Below are 19,039 nucleotides of genomic sequence, written 5' to 3'. Positions count from 1 at the left end.
AGAGACAGTCGGACTCCGCGAGGTTCCGGCGCTGGACTGGGTGGGCTGGCCAATGGTGCTGGCAGGGCGGCTGGCGGTGGAGGCGGACCCCAGCCTCGGATGGTGGTCATCACCTCCTGCAGGGCGGCCCCCATCTGCAGGAGCTGCTCTTGCTGGTCCCGAACCTGGGCTTCCAGTCTTGTCTGTGCTGCTTCGGCTCCTGCTGATTCCATATTGGAGGTGTGTGATTCTGTCAGGTCGTGTTGTAGGTGTTGTGTAGGAATCAAACGCAGGAAGCAGACTGATATTCCAAAAGGCTGTAATACTGCCTAAATACAGGCAACAGGACAAAATAAGCCTGACAGCAAAATACGCACGAAGGCGAAAGACTATGCGCACACACAGGTGCGACAAAACGAAGAAGTGCACATACAAGTGCAACGTAACGCTCCAGCAAACAGTGGAGGAATAACGCTCAACCGAGCAATACACAAACTGACGGTAACAATCACACACAACACAAGACAAACACAACGAGAAACTTATAGGACACTAATTACTACAAAACAGAAACAGGTGTAGAAACAAACAGACAAAAGCAAACGAACATGAAACATCTATCGGTGGCAGCTAGAATTCCGGAGACGACGAACGCCGAAGCCTGCCCGAACAAGGGAGAGAGGCAGCCTCGGCCGAAACCGTGACAAATTGCCAAAACATTGAAAATATTCCATTGCCTCTGTCAGGTACACATTAGGTAGACATCAACAGAAAAATAGGAAATTACTATGAAATAATACAATATTTCAGTTTTGTACATTAATTAGTTTTTATTTATTTACTTTATTATTTTTTATTCCTTAAAGTCATCCTCTCATCTCTGCTCAGGCAGTAGCAGCCAGCCAGCCAGCCAGACAACCAACGTTATCTCTCTACTGTACTGTCTTTAGTCATCCAATTGATCTAGGCTAGCCTGCTTAAGTATGCTGCAGAATTGTCTGACGAAATCATTTAACTAGTTCTTCAAAGTAGATAAGGCATACTTTCACCAACTGTCTCTGTCCCTCTCGTCGTTGTGTTGTGCACATTCCCCTCTCATGCGGTCTGTGTGTATCTAGCCTAACTTAGCAGGCGTAAAAAGTCTCTGTCCGAGCTGGTGCAATGAATTATGGTAATTGTAATTAATAGAGATGGAAACTCGAGTCTGAGACTCGGACTCGAGTTGCACTTAATTCGCAAAGAAAATGACTTGCGACTTGACTTAGACTCATGATCAATTGACTTGAGACTAGATGAGAGACTCGTGAACAATGCAAGTCAGTACTGGGATAAGTTTTTGTTGTGCATTCTGTCAGATAACATGGAACAGGCGGCATTGTAACACAGAGATAGTAGTTTAATACAGAGGGCTGAAAAGCGTTCTAGAACGTCTGCGTCATTTGTACGTCACTGTAGTACTACAGCTAAACAATCGTAATCAGCAACAATGTCATCAGGTGGTGAGGCTTTCGTTATTACATTTGGTTACAAGAACCTGCAGTATAATGCCAGTGGCAAAAAACGAAATGCCGTTTGCAAAACTTGTGGAATTAACATTAAAGATGCTGCCGCAAATACATCTAACTTCATCCGACATTTGAAAACTCACCGCGAAAGGTCAGTTAGGCTAGCTAGCTAACAACATTACAATGTGGTTAGACTAATAATAGCCTGTTTAGCAGATGCCAGCTTGATATAGCTAGCTTTCTTGTGTGTCATCTTTTAGCTAACTGGAAATGTATTACTGTCGAATATTTCTCGAAAGGTTAAGAGGTGGGTTGTCAGATAGCTAGGCCTACTTGTTATCAGAGATTATTAAATTACATCTCAGCGATATGCATATCACTATGGGATTTAATATACTTTCTGTTGTAGCCTGGTCCTAGGAAGTAATTTAGTATAAAACGAGAGTTCAAAGCATGCAACTTCTTGGACATTTCTGCTGAAAAATCCCATAGACCATATATATTTGTGTCCTTGTACTTCCATCTCAAGTCAGCAACAACTATCCATCATGTTGTTCACTGAATTCTGCAAAGCAAAGGTGGCCAGCGCAGGGACAGAAGGACAGAGCAGCATTGACTAATTCTTGACCACCACAGGTGTCCATGTGTACAGCCAGGGCCACCCCAGGCAGAAGGCCATAACAGAGGCTATACTGCAAGACCTGATCATTTCCTGCAACCTGCCTATGTCCTTAGTGGACAACCCTCACTTTAGGCATTTCATGTCAGTGGTAGATGACAAATATAGACCAGTAAGTAGGCCCACGTTGACCAGGCACCTGCATGACTTAACACTGAACAAAGAGGCTACAATCAAAAGTGCCCTAGAGAAGACAGAATCAGTGTCTGTCGCTGTAGATATATGGACTGACAGGACCATGAGGGGATTCATTGGAGTAACGGCCCATTACATGGCCATGGAAGAGAAGAGAACTCCCAAACTGGAGTCAGTTCTGTTGAGCTGTGATAGATTCACAGGGTCACACACTGGGGAAAGAACCAGTGATACATTTGAAGTAATATGTGATAATTTTGGCATAAAACATAAATTAGATTATATCATATGTGATAACGCTGCAAATATGAAAAAGGCCTTCACAGTTTGTTTCCCCAAAGCAAGCGATGATGATGATGATGATGATGTGGATAACTCCAGCCTATGGGAAGAATTTGGTGAAGAGTACAATGCTGATGTTGAAGCTATCCAAACCAACTGCAGGCAACAGCGCTTACAGTGCTTTGCCCATTCATTACAACTTGTGATTAGAGATGGACTAAAGGAAACAAAAATCATAAACTGTGTGATGGCTAAGGTAACTAAACTTTGCAGCTTACTACATACTACCTGTGGTCTGAAAGAAGCATTTGAAGCTAAGTTCGGAGCCAATCGTAGTATCCCTGCTGCTGTGTCTACGAGATGGAATTCCATCCTCCGGCTTGTTAAAGCAGTCACCAATCTGAATCAACAAAGCCTCAATACTCTACTTGAGGCCCAAGGACACAAGGATCTCTGCTAATCATCAAGGGAATGGAGCCAGCTATTGGAGCTAGTGGACATTTTGGACCCTTTTTTCCAGGCCACCGACCTTACTCAGGGGGAGAAAGTGGTGACTCAGTGCTGCCCTTCCTTGTGTACTGTCACTCAACTATCATCTGAAAAGTATACTAGTCGTCACCTAGTCAGTATAGTAAAAGCACTGAGCAGTCCCTCAAACGCCGATTCCATGGGATGTTTGTGAATGTCAGAATGGAGCACTCGGATGAACAGGCAACAAAATGTCAATTTGGTGACAATGTATGCATAATGGCTGCACTGCTGGACCCATCTTTCTGCCTGTTCTGGCTTGATCATGATGTCCTCATACCACATGAAGATAAAGCTGAATTGAAGGAGAGTCTGATTGGTAGGTACAATGCATTGCAACATGCAACGTTTTCTATGCCACTTACATTCAAATAAAATAGAATTTGTTTTCATGTATAATGTATCCTGTTATATTCTTGATTATATACATAATTTAATGAACATTTTTCAGACCTTGTTTTGGCTGAGACATGGAAAGTCACCGTTACGGAGAGCAGTAGTGGAGAAGAAGAACAACCACCTGCCAAAAACTCCAGACTGTTCTCTGGCTACCACAACAAGATCAGCAAGAAGAAAGGAGTCATCTGTCAGAGCAGAGATTATTCACTACATTCAAGTATCTTCTGATGAAAATGAAGTTGATTGCTTGGATTTTTGGAGAATCCATGCAAAAGCCTTTCCAAGGCTCAAGCAGGTAGCAATGACAGTGTTGGCTGTGCCTGCCACCAGTGCCCCAGTGGAGAGAGTGTTTAGTCATGGAGGCCTCATCATGTGCCCTCATCGTGCCAGGCTCAGCGCAAGAACGCAGACAAACTTGATCTTTCTGAAATGTAACCTGTCTGCAACAGAAATGTTCTCTGTCTTAGGGCACAGGACGTAATTCGCTACTTGTTACAGGAAATGGTGTTTCTGTTAAGTGTCCAGGTCAGTAAGTATATTGTAGGTATATAGAACACTTTAGTAGGGCAGTTATTGAACAGTTGACAGTCATTTTAGTTTACATTTATACTTGTCATTTATCTTCCCTCACCTACAGATGTTCTGTTTGTGTGACAGAATGAAGTGAAATATAGACAATGTCTGCCACAAAATACCACGCACTTTAAAATGTTATGTTTGCTTTTTTTCATATCCGGTACAGTTACTTTTATTCATGTAAACTGTCTACATTTTAAAAGGACATTTATTTTGATTTAAATAGTGCCTGATGTGCTTTCTTTCATACAAGTATGGACTAATGAAGGGAGTCTCCAAGTAATTTACAAGGTTTATAGACCTAACCCACAGCAAGCAGAAAGCCATTGCCAAAAGGGACTTCTGACTTGACTTAGACTTGGCCCTAAAAGACTTGAGACTTGACTTCTGAGCTGAACTAGGTTGAATATTTGCTTAATGAAATCTACAACTCCCTTCAGCCCAGCGTCCCACATAGTTCTTGATGTCGGTCAATTAGTTGTTTAATAACGGGAATTATTAACCGACATTTCGGTTAATCGCTCAGCACTACCATTATTTTCCTACCGTTCTAGTGTGAGCAACCACCAAGAGCAACCACCAAGAAGTCTGAAATACAAATGTTCACACTTGAGTCTTGTGCTCACGCAATAAATACACTGTGTGCCGCTTGATATTGTCTTTGATGACAATATCACTTTGAATATACAGTGTACTTACATGTCAGGGGAGGACGGTTCATAATAAAGGCTGGAATGGAGTGAATTTATTCCGTTCCAGCCATTACTATGAGCCTGTCCTCCCCAATTAGGCATGTGCACTTCAAGAGGCACATCATGTCAATTGGCTGTAGAAAAATTCATAGCAAGACCGAAGACATTGGAATCACAGAAGAGCAGACCACCAAAGACAGGTTGTTATTGAGAAAATGGGCTCTTACTCTGTCCTGGAAGGTGTTGGCCGGTCCCCCTGACCCCAGCATGCTCCTGATGTTCCAACTCCATGTAGTTCAGCTGTTTCTTAGACATGGGGCTGATGGGAATATTGACGTAGGTCACACCATCACCGCGGCGTCTTTCTGGAGCCACCATGTCCGGCGGAAACACAAACTTGGCCCCTGCCAATAGAGAAATACCAGGGTGTTTCATCTGGGGGCCTAATGAGGCTGACTTATCAGCAGGCACATGTGATGCATTCCTAAAAAATATAAAAAATCTGCCTCACTGCAGTGACCCACACGTGAGTGTTATTTCCAGAATTCACTTCTCTACACTATTCTAAATATTAGTGACCAATTGGCAGCCATTTTGTGGCACTTAACATGCTGCTGTGATTTTCTGTTGGTGTCTCCATCAGGGGAAAGCAATGGTCTCATAGAAACAACTAGTCCTTGATAGGACCTACAAAATGTATTAGCAAATGTGTGCAACTGAACCGACTGTACAGATGCCATATCTTAATTTAATCATCCTGTTGTTGCAGCAGGAAATGCAAACTTGTAGTGTATTCAAGGTTTAAAAAGGCTTCTAAAGTTTGTAATTTCCACTTAAACATTTCAGACTTGATTTGCACTAACAAAAAATGTATCAACCCCTACAGAAAATGTCAATTAATTATAATCCACATAACAATTCACATTTATTGTTGCTGCAGGATTATTTTCCTGCTGTAGCAAACTGGCTCAAATGAAGATCCGTTATCTGTACATACCCAGTACTAAAGTCATTATTTATAGCTGAACGGTTGAAATGGTGGGAAAAATACATCGTAAAACAACCAAGAGATGTCTATTGTATCAGTTTTAACAGTCTTTCCTGTCAAACACACAAATTAGACAAATAGAGCGAGCCAATGTGTTCCATCCACATGCTTTGCACCTGCTCTCAGATAGTGTACAGAGTCAAGAGGAGGAAGTCCCCAAAGAGCTTTGCCTATCATAAAGCTGAAAGCCATTCAGGGTAAAGAGAGGAATACATTACTGGTTGGCTGACTGCCATTGACCTCAATGTCTTATTCGTACAATGGTATAGACCACAGCTAAAATATGTACATTTCAGAGCAGTGGCTGTTTATCAGCAACAGTAGGTGCCAACACTTTTCATAAGTTGATCCATCACGGCTTTCCCAGCCTTGAATTAAATAACATATACAACTAGGGATTTGTGAAGGATCTGATTCAAGGGCTATTACAGAATTTGGTGTTAACCTTTTGGTTAGCGATGTAAATCATTACTACATTTACATTTTAGTCATTTAGCAGACACTCTTATCCAGAGCGACTTACATGAGCAATTAGGGTTAAGTGCCTTGCTCAAGGGCACATCGACAGATTTTTCACCTAGTCGGCTCAGAACCAGCGACCTTTCGGTTAATGGCACAACACTCTTAACCACTAAGCTACCTGCCGCCCTGCTCATGTAATCTTTTAAATGCTTCAATAAAATACTGAAACTGCAGTAAGATGTTACTACATCTGCTATTGTAGCCTCTGTATCTGCTATCACCAATGGCACGATGCAAAACACTGGAAGTAGCTGTTTTTGAGTAAACATTGTTAAATCACATTAGTCAGTGTATCTACTCCCTATAGCCAGGGGCTATTTTCTGGAAGAACAAACACAGCATTAAAGCAGAAAGTTGTTTTGTATTAAATAATATTTATATGTTGCAATTACGAAATAAACACACTTTTGACATTTTAATTAAACCAGTTGCATTATACTTAGATAATATAGTCGCATGTCAGGATTACTTCCATGACATTACTAGAATCGACATAATTTCATTATTTAAATTGCGAAAGACAAAGAGCGCCCAATACACTTTCCGTACCTATCCTGCACATGCTCAGTCTGGAGCACGGCACGTGTAAAAAAGGAAGTGGATCGCAATCATTGCTTTTGGCTCTTTACTAATTTAATTTGATAATCCTTTGCCATCCTCCTAAATTTCGTGTAGTCGTCCGCTTATAGTGACAACCACATTATATACCACCTTTTTGATAACACTAGGATTATAGCTGTTCACTATTTTACGTAATTTACGGAACTGAAATACACCCAATTGTGAATATCTTTGGTCATACTATCCGACAACATCCACCTGCATTTCGGTAAGTAAATCAACAATAGTGATTCCACAGTATATAGTTATACATTTAGGATACCTTGTGTGTAAATAATATTTGTCGGTGCGTTGTGTTCAATTAGACTAGCTGTCGTTCCAATGGCTACATAGCATAACATGCTAGTTTATCTTCTGGCTAATGTCCTCTCTTAGCTAGGTAGCTACACTAACGTTAATGTAGTTTTGTTGATTCTCTTTTTTGACTGACTCATGTCAATTTTAGGCTAATTTTAGTTGTTAAAGGGTTGAGAGATATCAGAAGTTGCATAATATTAAATGTTCAAACATACTGTGCTAACTATTGTTTGGCACTAAAGCCTTTAGTAAAGGTTGAGGAAAGAACATGTTTTTAATATTTTCGAATGTTATGGATTTCTTTCTTTTTTCTTCTTCAGTGATATGAATGTGCGACACCCTTATCCATGCACATACTCCAGTTGTCCAAGCAGATTGAAAACATGGAATGCTCTTAAAAGTCATTTATCCAGATCTCATGCTAAAGAATACCCTAAAGCAAGTACTGAGCTGGGAACATTTAGCTGCCATCTTTCTCCACAGAGTGTCATAGCTTCTGCGAGAGATTACTTTTCCCATATTAGCAACCACTTGAAGAGGTTTGAAACTATCACTTGCATGTTTCAGAATTGTTATTTTCATACAAACGTATATGGAACATTCAAATCTCATAAGAACAGGAAGCACAACACTTATACTATCAAATACTTTAAAGTTGGAATAGAGAAAAGTACTACTGAAGACTTACAGGACAACTCAGTTGTGGAAGTATCTGGAGTTACAGACTTTGGTTCTGGGACAGATTCAGATATGTTAATTGAAACGGGCTCAGAGACTGACAACCTTCCAGACATAATACAGCAAAAATTTGCTTTTAAAATTTGAGGTTTTCTCACATGTACCAAGCTCAGCAATTGACGAGCTGCTGGAGGAATTGCACTTCATATTGACCTCTGCAACAGGGCCTATATCTAACAGCATTGCTGTTGATATATCCAATAAGCACAACCTCCAAGTTGACCAGTTGATCATTGAAGAGCTAGGCACTGCTTTCTGTGCTCAGAATCCGTTGTTAAAAGCAATTGGAACGGATGGCCCGCTAGCTACAGCTTTCAAACGCAAAAAGTTCTATAACTTTTCAATGTTGTTGACCCAGTTGAATATGTACTTGAAGCAAAGACAAACATAACCTTTCAATATGTCCCCATACTGAGGGCCTTACAACAGCTGTTAACTTGTAATGATGTGCTTGATAAGGTCATTGATAAGCACTCAACACATTCTGAAAATCATCAGCAGTATACATCTTTTCAGGATGTTGAGCACCACAAGAATAATGAGTTTCTGTCAGGAGACGATATAAGAATTTCTGTGTGCTTGTATGTAGATTTTGAAGTTTGCAATCCATTAGGAACCTCTCGCAAGAAACACAAATTGTGTGCAGTTTACTGGATTATAGGCAATTTGCCACCAGGTTGTAACTCAGCACTGTCCTAAATTTATCTGGCATTGTTATGCAAAAGTGCCGATGTAAAGACATATGGTTATAATAAATTATTAGAGCCACTTTTGCATGATCTTGTGGCCTTAGAACAACAAGGGATATTTATTCCACAACTTGGGGTGTTTATCAAGGGCACAGTACAGTGTGTTGTGGCAGAACCTTGGGGCTCATGGGATAGCTGGATTTGTTGAGAATTTCTCTGGATAATTTTTCTGTCGCTTTTGTACAGCTCAGTGCTCAGACGTGCAGTTGAAGGAAGTGAAATCAGGAGCATTCAATCTCAGAACCTAAAGAATTTCACCAGATGTGTGTCACAGCAGCTCAGGAGAAAGTGGTAAGCTGCTTTGGTGTGATACTGCGTACCCCCTGACATTGTGCATGATCTTTTTGAGGGAATAGTGCCTGTCAAACTTGCACTTTGTATTGGATTGCTTATTTCTAAGAAGTTGTTCACTCTTGATCAACTTAATGTGCTAATTTGGGCGTTTCCATACAAATGGGGAGATAAGACAAACCGCCCCCATTTGGTACAACGCACATTTCAAAATAAAAGGACAATAGGTGGCAACGCGCATGAAAATAGCTGTTTGCTGAGGTTACTTCCTTTTTTGGTTGGGAGACTTGTACATACTGATGAACCTGCATGGCAGTTGATTTTAGAGTTGAAAGATATAGTATAACTAGTTGTTGACCCTGTACATAAATCAAATCAAATCAAATCAAATGTTATTGGTCACATGCGCCAAATACAACAGGTGCAGACATTACAGTGAAATGCTTACTTACAGCCCTTAACCAACAGTGCATTTATTTTTAACAAAACAAGTAAAAATAAAACAACAACAAAGTGTTGAGGAAAAAAAAGAGCAGAAGTAAAATAAAGTAACAGTAGGGAGGCTATATATACAGGGGGGTACCATTGCAGAGTCAATGTGCGGGGCCACCGGCTAGTTGAGGTAGTTGAGGTAATATGTACATGTGGGTAGAGTTAAAGTGACTATGCATAAATAATTAACAGAGTAGCAGCAGCGTAAAAAGGATGGGGTGGGGGGGCAGTGCAAATAGTCCGGGTAGCCATGATTAGCTGTTCAGGAGTCTTATGGCTTGGGGGTAGAAGCTGTTGAGAAGTCTTTTGGACCTAGACTTGGCACTCCGGTACCGCTTGCCGTGCGGTAGCAGAGAGAACAGTCTATGACTAGGGTGGCTGGAGTCTTTGACAATTTTGAGGGCCTTCCTCTGACACCGCCTGGTATAGAGGTCCTGGATGGCAGGAAGCTTGGCCCCAGTGATGTACTGGGCCGTACGCACTACCCTCTGTAGTGCCTTGCGGTCGGAGGCCAAGCAGTTGCCATACCAGGCGGTGATGCAACCAGTCAGGATGCTCTCGAAGGTGCAGCTGTAGAATTTTTTGAGGATCTGAGGACCCATGCCAAATCTTTTCAGTCTCCTGAGGGGGAATAGGCTTTGTCGTGCCCTCTTCACGACTGTCTTGGTGTGTTTGGACCATGATAGTTTGTTGGTGATGTGGACACCAAGGAACTTGAAGCTCTCAACCTGTTCCACTACAACCCCGTCGATAAGAATGGGGGCGTGCTCAGTCCTCTTTTTTTTCCTGTAGTCCACAATCATCTCCTTTGTCTTGGTCACGTTGAGGGAGAGGTTGTTGTCCTGGCACCACACGGCCAGGTCTCTGACCTCCTCCCTATAGGCTGTCTCATCGTTGTCGGTGACAGGCCTACCACTGTTGTGTCGTCTGAAAACTTAATGATTGTGTTGGAGTCGTGCCTGGCCATGCAGTCATGGGTGAACAGAGAGTGATCAGTCAGTTGCGTACTTGGAGTGCAAAATCTCAGGGCACTGACAGAGATATCAGGAACTTTTTCCAGATCAAACACTGCTACCAAAACATCATTTTCTGGAACATTATCCAGGAATGATAAGGCTCTTCGGACCCCTTGTTACGCTCTGGACAATGTGCTTTGAAGCCAAACCGCTTTTTCAAGCAGATTGTTGGGCACACAAACAACTTCAAAAACATAGCATTGTCCTTGGCAACAAAACATCAGCTAATGGTGGCCTATCATATGCACATACCTAGTATTGAAAAATCCTTACTGGAGGTGGAGTGAGTCTCAACAGACCCCATTGATGTTATGAAAGAGGATGTAGCACTTACACTCCGTCAGAAATGTTGGGATATAACTGCAGTTAGCCTTCACGATAGTGTCTCTAGTAATGGCATTCTCTACAAAAAAGGCATGATAGTTGTGCATGGATCAGTTGGTGCACTGCCAGAATTCTCAGAGATTATTCAAATGTGCATTTTGAAAGACACATTAAGTTTTATTGTGGGAAAACTATCCTCATGGTATAGGGAGCACTACAGAGCCTTTGAGTTGCATCCAACAAGGGAGGTTGTCTTGATTGATGTAAAGGAACTTCAGTTCAAAGATATTGAGTTTGACAATGAGTTCATGAACTTGACATCTACTTCAGAAATACAAGACAAGGGTACAATCAAAGTAATCTATTTAACAACTACCCCAGAGGCCAGCTCTTGTCATTCTGCTAAACTCCATGGCCTAGATGAGAGCTCCATTTCATCAGCAGACAGACACCCTCTCCTCCCCTGAATCTACATATTCAGTGTCATCCCTTCGATCTCTACCATGGCTGAAAGACTTCCCCATATCTCAGTTCACCTATGAAGTAGAAGTCCAACTAGAGAAGGCCGATCATGCATTACAAAACAATGGCACCCTATTGACTCCCAGTTCCAAACTGAAGTCTGACATTCTAGGTGGCTTGGCGTCAGAAATACAAAGCTTATCCTTCAAGTGTAGAATTTGATGACGTGGCTGAGGCATTGATTAAGAGGCATCCTTGTTTAAAGGAGCAGGGATCTGTTTGTGGCTTCTATGGGTGGAAGATTAGTATGAAGTGCAAAATGGCAAACCTCCGCACAAGACTGAGGAACATTGGCTGTCCTGAGTTCAGCATCAATTCCCTCAAGCAAAAACATGGTGCCGGAAGCTCAGGTCCAAACCAAGTGAAGAAGCTGTTGAAAGCAGAAGTTAACTACTGTCCTGCTTATCCAGTTGCTGAATAACCACCAGGTGGTAAAATAAAAAAATGGATAAAACCTTTGCCTACAGGAGGCATGCCCTTCATTTCAGAGTTCAAAGGCAGATGGCCAGCTCTTTTTTCTCAGACTGAGGTAAACTATTATTTTTTTCATTTAAAAATTATTTTTTATAATCTTGTATAGTCTTGTTTTTAATTTCTCTAAATGTTTCAGGTAAATGCAGAATTTACTCGCATCACCACAGTACCATTGCTGTCGACTTTAATGTCCCAACTGGATCACTACTCAATGAAACTGAGTGTGTTCAGTAAGAAAGAGGGAGAAGCAGGGTGTGAAATCGGCCGCATAATGGCAACAATGGACAAGGTGTGTACCCAACCTGGTTGTTTAAAGTTGTGATAGTTGTGTACAGACTCGTAACTATTTGTCCGTGTGGTCTTTTACAGAACCCCAGCATCGAAACAAGACGGGAATGCATTCTAAAGGCACTGATTGTGTACCTCAACGAAGAACCTGCAAGTCTTGTAAAGATTTTTTTTACAAGTGATGCACTACTCAGCTTTTGATTTGCTACTTTTGCTAATTGCTTTTTCATTTTGTAAGGACATTGACCTTGGTGCAAAGAAAAAAATGGAGGACAATGTCATTGGAATATACGTCATCAAAAAGGAAGGAGCAGAGGCTATCGATCCCCCAGAGGACGGTGGCATTATAGTTGAGGCTGTTGGAAGTGCTGCAAGAGCTGGGAGATGTTGCAAATGCTTGTGTATCGTTGCTTGGCCTGATATTCTGGTTAAACTTGAGCTACCCAAAAGCCCTGAAGTACACATTTGAGGTGATGCAAAAAGTTTTGATGGAGTTTGACGGGAACAAGCTCTCAACAAAAGGGCAAGTGCTGAAAAACTAACTAATGCAATGAAAATTACATCATACATGGATAAAGGTACTTTGGACTGTCAGAAGTACCAAGTAATGGTGGACCTTCTTTTGCAGCACTACGTCGAACATTCATGCACCAAACCGGACTGACTGAGTTCAATTTTGTTTACAACTGTATATTGTATTTTTGGAATAGAGAGAAAATATGACATATTTTTTTGGAATGGGATTAGAGTGCAAGGCTTGACTTAATATAAACTACTTTATTTTCAAGACACATATTTCAAGGCAACTGAACAGTTTTAAATTAGGTGTCAGTGCACAATGCCGTTTCACAAACGTATTTTATCATTATTGTGCAAGACTAATTAACATTATTTCCGAGACAAATGTCAAGCTAAACTGAACTGTTTTAAGGTGGTGTCAATGGACTACATGCCATTTCAGAAGTCAATCAAACCTGTCTCTTGAGCTGTACTAACATTCTTCCAAAAATCAACATTTTGTTGATATTGTCATAAAGTACATTGCCAAGAATACTTTGAACATACACCCAAAGGCAACAATGTCATTGTTCTAAGTGAATTCAGACATGTTACTGGCCCTTTTAGTTTATTGAAGGCAGTACATCTGTTCAATCAAAAAGAAAACAAGGTTTTTACAGAGTATGCAATAGGATCTGTAGTGTTTCCAAATCTAAATGATTAGGAATTATTAACTTTGATTCAAGTGTGCTTGCCACTGTTTGGTTTCATGTGAAGCTGATTACTTATTTCTCATTGCCTGTTACCTTGGTAATAACTTGAAATGAAGTCAATAAAGTCAGCTAAACCAAGTGACTTGTGTTGTATTTATGTGACTCACTTCAGTTAGTAAAACACTATTGAACTCAAGTTGAATTTAATCATGCTAGGTAAATTCAACATAAGTAGAGGATTTAGAAGCGAACTAATAAAAACGTTATTTATAGCATTTACTCAATACAACCGTGTTAGATGTACCTAACTCTATTTAGTAGTAATCTATATTCGATCATTAATATTTACTCAATTCAGTTTCGTCGAACCGGTTTACATAACTGGGTCAAGTAAATCCAACACTTAATTTTTTTGAGTGCATCACTTTTTCCTGTAAAGTCAGCTAGCTTGATTTAGGATCTAAAAGCACCAGATACTGTACAAATGTTTCACAATTACAACTATAGGATTAAACGTTCTCCCTATTAACACACACAGTGTTTGACACAAGCCTCTGTTTCGTTTAGCTTCTCTCGAGAGTGAAACTACAGCATCCCTCATACATACTGATACAGTACCTAAAACTCAATGTTAGTGGACTAGCGTCCTGTCCAAGGGGGTGTAATTGTACATCAAGCTGCCTCACACTACAGAAGCAGGAGATAGGCTCCTGCCCTATTGGCTCAGAAAAGGCTACCTACTTCTACAGTGATTCCATTCCTTCATTCCATTTTAATCATTCAAAATGGCGGCATTGGCCCCCTAACCAGCTAAGCACCAACAGTGTCAGGGCAATATATCTCCAAAGTAATTGAGAAGCCATTAGAGACTGGCAGAGTCTCTGCTGGTCTGTCCTTTGGCATCGTCTGAGAGGACTGAAGCCTAATTGATCAGACATGAACCGGCCCTCGGAATCACAGCAGGCCGTAATGGCAGCCCATTACGACGGTGGGCATGCACACAGCTTCAGAAGCCGGGACCTTTTAGCCTTCGTTCAAACAGAGTAAGCCCAGCAGGGGGGCAGCCATTTTGGCAGACAACTCTTTGTGGAGCAGCACCGCTCTGTGGATTCTCTTTGGAAGGTTGGCTGCTTCGGCTTGTAGAACAGAGTGCCAATGGTCGGCGCCAATGATCTAAGCAGGGGCTCTATGCTGCTACTCTGGTGGTAAGGAATTTGTTTAATCAAGCCCAGGTGAGAGGTTATGTTTTCACAGAAGTTCTGTAATTTTGTTTTTAATAAGGAGCTGAGGGTGGCTAGTTTTGAGAAGTTCAGGGAATTTTATGGCACAGGATGTTGGATATATTTTTTTTAAGTACAGTCGCTAGGGAGCTAATGCTTTCATAAGGTAAACAACACTGTCCCCAGTGCTCATGACCGAAGACCTGTCCTAGAGAGTGCTCTGTGTTCTAAAGGGAGTTCCAGCATGCCTGAGGGGCACTAACTACTAACTAATGTTATGGCTTCAACAGGAGGAGGGTGGCAAGGTGACATGGGAACTGAAGTCAGTTGTGGGAGGCAAATGGTGGTGGAATGAGTGATGGGTGTGGTGCCACTGTGTGACAGCGGTGAGGAGAGTTCCAGAACAGGTGTGTAAAGGACTGAGGGGACATTTTAGGGAGTGGGCGGCCTAAGTGACCAGAGTGCCCCTGACGACTGTCCCTTCACCTCACATCACGGCCAACACTCTGTCATGTACACTTCACTGCCTGGACTTCCCTTGCGGAAATGTTGAATGCGGACACTGCAACAGTAGAGTGTGAGAGTGTGTTCTCACAGCTGTAGCACAATAATGTGTGCTCATTATGCAACATGAGTTACATACAAAGGCAGAATGAAGCGCTCAGCCATTTTCGAACACACAGAGGTAATAATAGACATGGAAGCAGAGACAGAAGCCTGAGAAGTGTACAGCGTGTAAAACAACAGGACAAAACAAGTTTTGACTCACTGTACTGTACAATAGTTCATTTGAGTTGGCGGCGCAAAAAGCTAGTCTGACACAGGCACTACTGTGCATTCATCTACTATTCTGTAATACTATTTATTTTTTCACATGAAAACAATGAAAGGTTAATAGAACTTGATGATTCATTACATCAGATGTTAGTTAAGGCCAGAGCCATATATTTAGAGTTAGGCCAAGTTTTAGAATTTGTAATACTGTTCTAATTCTAGACATTTAGTTATGTAGCATTGTTCCCCATGTCATGTTAATGGGGAGATAGCATGGCTGCTATAGAATGTTGAAGTGTCATGTAAATGCATCATAATGCAGAAACCGCATTGGCCCAACTCTCTAAATACACTGCTCAGGATAAGGAACTCTAGGTGTTCTAAAGTGTGGACCTCTTCAAATGAAGTGTTCCCTGTCAGGCACTAGAGTCTATTACCTTTGGTCAATTTCACAGAGCACTCTAGGTGTCACAGACCTGTCTGTACCTCTTCATCGCCCTCTCTAACCCCTACATCTGGTGCCTGTCTCAATCCACCAGGATGCTGTTTGTCTGTCTGTCTGCCTTTCCAGACGGTCAACATGTCATTTCACACACTCTGAGCAGCAGGGTGATCCACTTTAATGATCCACTTTAATGGAGAGAGAGCACAGGAAGTTCTGGAGATGGAAAGGTGAAGTTCAGAGAACTTGCCTCCGATTGACAAATGAGAATTGAGAAGTTACCTCAGTTGACCTGAGGAGTTGATGGCCTAGAACCAAAACCCCGAATTTTCAGTTGAGAAAGATAAACAACAATAAACTGCTCATCAGTCAGAGGCAACTTAAGGGCAACCTTTGAAGATGTTTTGACTGACTCTGCATTCAAACACAAACTGTAACATCAATGACAAACCTCATTATTTTGCTCTCTCCACGCTCATTTCCTGCTATTGTGGGACGGAACACTGGAACATTAAATGCACTCACCTTCAGTCTCATGAAGGAACCGTTGTTGTCCACAACTGCCCATCAGCTCACACTTGCTTTTCTCCTCTGGCTGAAAGACACAGTACACGGTAAGTAACATGCTGGTTCAGAAGGGGTGGCTTAAGTCAAGCCTGAGGCTGTAGTTAATTACAAAATAATTCAGTCCAACTTGAATAAAAATATATATTTCAACAGCAGACCAAAACCCAGACTTAAAGCTAATCTCTACTCAACAGTTCACGGGAGGCATTCGAGTTAGATTTAGAATTGACTATTTGGAGTGTAATGAAATCTCACAGGCTTGTCTACCTAATCTGAAAGGAGCATTTAGCTTGATGTGTCTCTTGTTCTTATTGAGGCTTATTCATGCCTGTTCTTCTGAATCCGTTGTTCCGGGGTTTTTGCTACAGTCCGTGGTGTGAAAACATGATGGAAAAGTGCAGCCTCATTGCTTCCTGTCAGACTGAAGCGTAAGAGACCCTGACTTAGGTAGTAGAGCTGTTACACAATGCGTTCTGTCTGTTCTGCTCCAAAGCTGCCAAACACTGTGTTACACTGACTCGCTTTGCACACATACTCCTCACAAAAATAACTGTAATTTATTTGAATGAACTGTTCTTAAAGATGCACTGTCAAACTTTTATATAATTTCAGCCAGTATTTTGAACGTGGTGCTCATGAGCCAAAATGTGTCCCCATTTCTTGTGTACTACATCATCCAATTGTGTACTACGTCATCCATTTTGTCTGATATGTTACAAATGTAGCAATTCGTATAATATCATAAGAATTTTTTCAATTTGTGTGATATGTTCCGAATGCAATTTGTGCAATATGTTACACATTTCTTGTGCTTAAGATCCCAGAGTGTATCTTTAAGATGAGAAGGACTGTCACTTAAGACCACCATTGTGTATAAGAGCAGTACTGACATATCACATAAACATTGTTGACATTCATCAATCCACTCATGTTAAATACCAGGGTCACAAGGAAATGGCAAATGGCAAATGTCTGGATAAATTATAAAAAATCTATAAACAACCCAAAGTGTTATAAGTAACTATGTGATATTTTGTAATCTTTGCTCTTACTTTCTCTAAAAATACAGTATTTCTCTTTTTTTCCATAGACATTAAGTTTGGACCATAGTAATAAAAACGAATTAAACATGTGAGCGTGATGATCGTAAGAGGAGTGAGGAATCCCATTCATAAGCCCCCTACCTCTGAATTCTTCTCCAACGCCCGGCTATCCATGGTCTCATACTCAACTTTGCGCCTCTCCTCCTTACTCTTCAGCTTCTTGTCTGGTGGCAAGAGGAAAACAAAGTGTGTTTGAGATGAGATGTGCAACAACACAACAGACTCCTGTTACACTGCAGTAAAGCCTGTGAGGAAAATATCCTTATATCATGTTTTCCTTTTCCTCTACTACAGATGTAGGATCTTAATTTGAGCCAGTCTGCTACAGCAGGAAAATAATCCTGCAGCAACAGGAAATGTGAATTATTACATGCATTATAATTAATGGACATTTTTGTAGGGGTTGATACATTTTTCGTAAGGGAAAATCAAGTCTGAAATTTCAAAGTGGAAATTACAAACTTCAGAAGCCTTTTTAAACCTCAAATACACTACACGTTTTACACTACACATTTTACATTTCCTGCAACAGGGTGATCAAATGAAGATCCTATATCTGTACATGCTGTGAACTAATGCAGCCGAAGAAGCGGTGTCTCTCAGTGCCCAAACACGTAACCTGTCTGATCCTAGGATGGGAAACGATTGGGGGGGATACATTAATCATCGTCTTACAAGACCACAACATGTCAGAAGACAGGATATACTTCAGCATTACATTGTCTGGAACTCCCTAGTGTGGTTGGGATAAGTGCTGTATTACTCATGGGGATGGCTCTGTTACGAGCACAGCAGCCAACACAGTGGCCCTGATCTAATTTCCAGTACAAATGGAAACCTCCACAAAACCACATTGTCTAAATAACAGTCAGAGTAATGCTATACAATCTGGGGTCATGCTGGACAAATATGACAATGGTCTATTTAGTTAGTAATTTTCTTGTTTACCATCACAGTAATGTAAAATGATATTGCTTCTTATAACATTCTGTTTCATCCTGCAGCAACTGGTTGACATTCTCTGCATCTCTCCCAACCGTCAAAGCAGCTCAATCTCAAAATCAATACAGCATGAAGAAACATAGAGAGGCATCGACAGCTTGCAGAGGGAGGAGAAATAGTCCACGAAATACAGAGAAGAAAGGATCTTTAGTCAAAGAGAACAGGGAAAGAAGAGAAGAGAAGAAACGGAGAGAGGAATCCATGAAGGAAGAGGCTGGCTTTGTCTGTTAGCATGGAGTTCAGTCCATAAAGACCTTCAACGGACACTGAATTACCTTTCACCTCCACACATGGAAGGCCTCCAGCTTGTAGTTTAGGGTCCAGCAGTTGCACTTCAATGGGCTTCTCTTCGTTAGGTGTCCCTTCACAGTCCACACTGTTCTCCAAGCAAGGCCCAGAGGGTAGTGGCTGTCCAAAACATACACCACTGTGGTGAATCTGACCAACCTGTAGGACAACGCTGTTCCCGGGCAACGCTGGTGTCACCCTAGGGGGCAGATGGCACTCCTCTCCTTTCTTGCACTTGAAGCAGTTTTCATAAATGATAGTCCCCTTGTCTTCCC

At 41.4% G+C, this 19,039-nt stretch overlaps 1 protein-coding gene across 1 annotated transcript in view; it reads right to left on the bottom strand.

The window, feature by feature from the left end:
• The window catches only part of LOC311132597 (protein Dok-7-like), a gene marked incomplete at its 3' end in the record, with an annotated part of 56,304 nt that overhangs the window by 8,762 nt on the left and 28,503 nt on the right, over positions 1 to 19,039 (bottom strand). Inside the window, exons 9-11 of the mRNA XM_084165849.1 lie at positions 17,556 to 17,638; positions 16,330 to 16,399; positions 5,003 to 5,179 (exon numbers count right to left, since the gene is read on the bottom strand). Of these exons, the coding sequence (XP_084021975.1) occupies positions 5,003 to 5,179; positions 16,330 to 16,399; positions 17,556 to 17,638 (330 nt within the window). The remainder of the gene's footprint in view (positions 1 to 5,002; positions 5,180 to 16,329; positions 16,400 to 17,555; positions 17,639 to 19,039) is intronic.

Source organism: Coregonus lavaretus (genome assembly GCF_964263955.1).
Source record: "Coregonus lavaretus genome assembly, chromosome: 7".
Lineage (NCBI taxonomy): Eukaryota > Metazoa > Chordata > Actinopteri > Salmoniformes > Salmonidae > Coregonus > Coregonus lavaretus.
This window is presented reverse-complemented; position numbering and strand designations above follow the sequence as displayed.